This window comes from Thunnus albacares, chromosome 6 (genome assembly GCF_914725855.1).
Source record: "Thunnus albacares chromosome 6, fThuAlb1.1, whole genome shotgun sequence".
Taxonomy (NCBI): Eukaryota; Metazoa; Chordata; class Actinopteri; order Scombriformes; family Scombridae; genus Thunnus; species Thunnus albacares.
In genome coordinates, this window is record NC_058111.1 from 568,048 (window position 1) to 569,778 (window position 1,731).

General features: G+C 44.1%; 1 protein-coding gene across 1 annotated transcript; it reads right to left on the reverse strand.

Annotated features, from left to right (window-relative positions):
* Window positions 1–324: 324 nt before the first annotated feature.
* Window positions 325–1,284, reverse strand: LOC122984146 (olfactory receptor 52K1-like). The gene has a single exon (XM_044354474.1). It carries the CDS (start codon window positions 1,282–1,284, stop codon window positions 325–327), a length of 960 nt encoding a protein of 319 aa, XP_044210409.1.
* Window positions 1,285–1,731: the final 447 nt, after the last annotated feature.

Sequence of the window (1,731 nt, forward strand, 5' to 3'; positions counted from 1 at the left end):
TTATAACCTTGGCTTGTTCTCATAATTATGACTTTAAGGCAAACTTTTGTCTCATCTCATAATTTTGCATTTAAAAAAGTCAAAACTTATTATTTTGACTTAAACTTTTAAAAACTTGACTCTTCTGATTTAGTTCATCAGTTCTGACAAAGTCTCATGTTTTGATTTGATCTCTTACTTTTGAATAAAAGTCAAAATCTTGACTTAATATATAATAATTTACTGTGTCGTTCTTTACTTTAATCTATTTTTTCTTTTTCTGGTGGAAATGACATTTAACTTCTATTAATAGTATTCAAGTATAATATAAATACAATTATTTTTTTAGGAATAGGGCTCCGTTTGGACAGAGTGACAGCAGCTCAGCGTCTTCAGGATGTGCTGTCGTATGTTCGTGGTTCTGATGCCGTAGATGATCGGGTTGAAACAGCTCGGGAACAGCAGGTACATGGTGCTGAAGAAAACCCGAACAGCTGCAGGAAGACCACTTCTGATTCGATACGACAGAAAAGCAACAAGTATGATGGTCAGGCTGACAGTCATGACCATGATGTGGGTGACGCAGGTGTGGAGCGCTTTGATGCCTGACTTGCCGGACCCAAGCACAGAGCTGAATATGACCACATAGGAGGCGGTGATGAAGAAGAAATCGACCACAGCGATGAAGAACACGGAGATCAACCCCACCAGGCTGTTGACAGCAGTGCTTCCACATGCCAGCTCCACCAAGGCCATGTGCTCACAGAAACAGTGGTTTATCACGTTTGTAGCACAGAACGACAGCGGTCCTACCAGACTCACAACCAGCGTGACCATGAGGACATTTCTGACCACAAGTGGGATCACAAACTTGAGGAATCTTGGTAACGCCATGCATTCATTGTAGTAGAGTGGCGTGCAGATGGCAAAGTAGCGGTCCAGAGCCATCCACAGCAGCAGCGTGGACTGAAAAGCTCCCAACAAGTGGACAATGTAAATCTGAACCAGGCAGCCAATCAGAGAGATTCCCCTCCAGTCAAACAAGAAGCTCAACAGCATGTTGGGGACAAAGAAGAGCGGCGGGCTTAGGTCCACGCATGCCATGCCGGCGATGAGGATGCACATCGGAGAGTGGAGGCTTCTCTGAGAAATGATGACGTACAGCAGCAGGGAGTTGGCCGACAGCGACACAACAAACATGATGAAGAACGGGATGAAGAGGACGGGCCTCAGAGCTCCGAGTTCACTGAAACCATCAAGGATGAAGTGTTCGTGTGAGGAGAAGTTCTCCCTCAGCGGCTCCATCCTCCCCCTCCTCCTAAAACCTCCTTGTCCAGAGTTTCTGTCTGATCACCCTGAACACACAAATAACATCTGAACAGTTCATTCACTTCTCCACAACTGCAAATTATGTTTCCGTTTGGTGCTTTCTAGTTGCACAAACCCACTTTGGAAATGATTGTTTGCTGTGGTAACACATTATCTCTGATGCTTAAAGGCTGTAATCCAAATGTTAACAGAAGAGCAGCCCCCCCCACCAATAATCAACAGTTAAACAGATGAGCACTATAGAGGTTTAATTTAAGCCTCGACTGTTGTCTTTACTGACCAGAGATTGTTTGTTAGAGACAGACGTGCCACTCTTTGGTGAAACGATTGGCTGATCGGAATCTCACAGTTCAACTCTAATTGATGTCAGATCAATAACAAGCTGATCAGCTTGAACATGAGCTCCAGTATTTGGTGAACAAT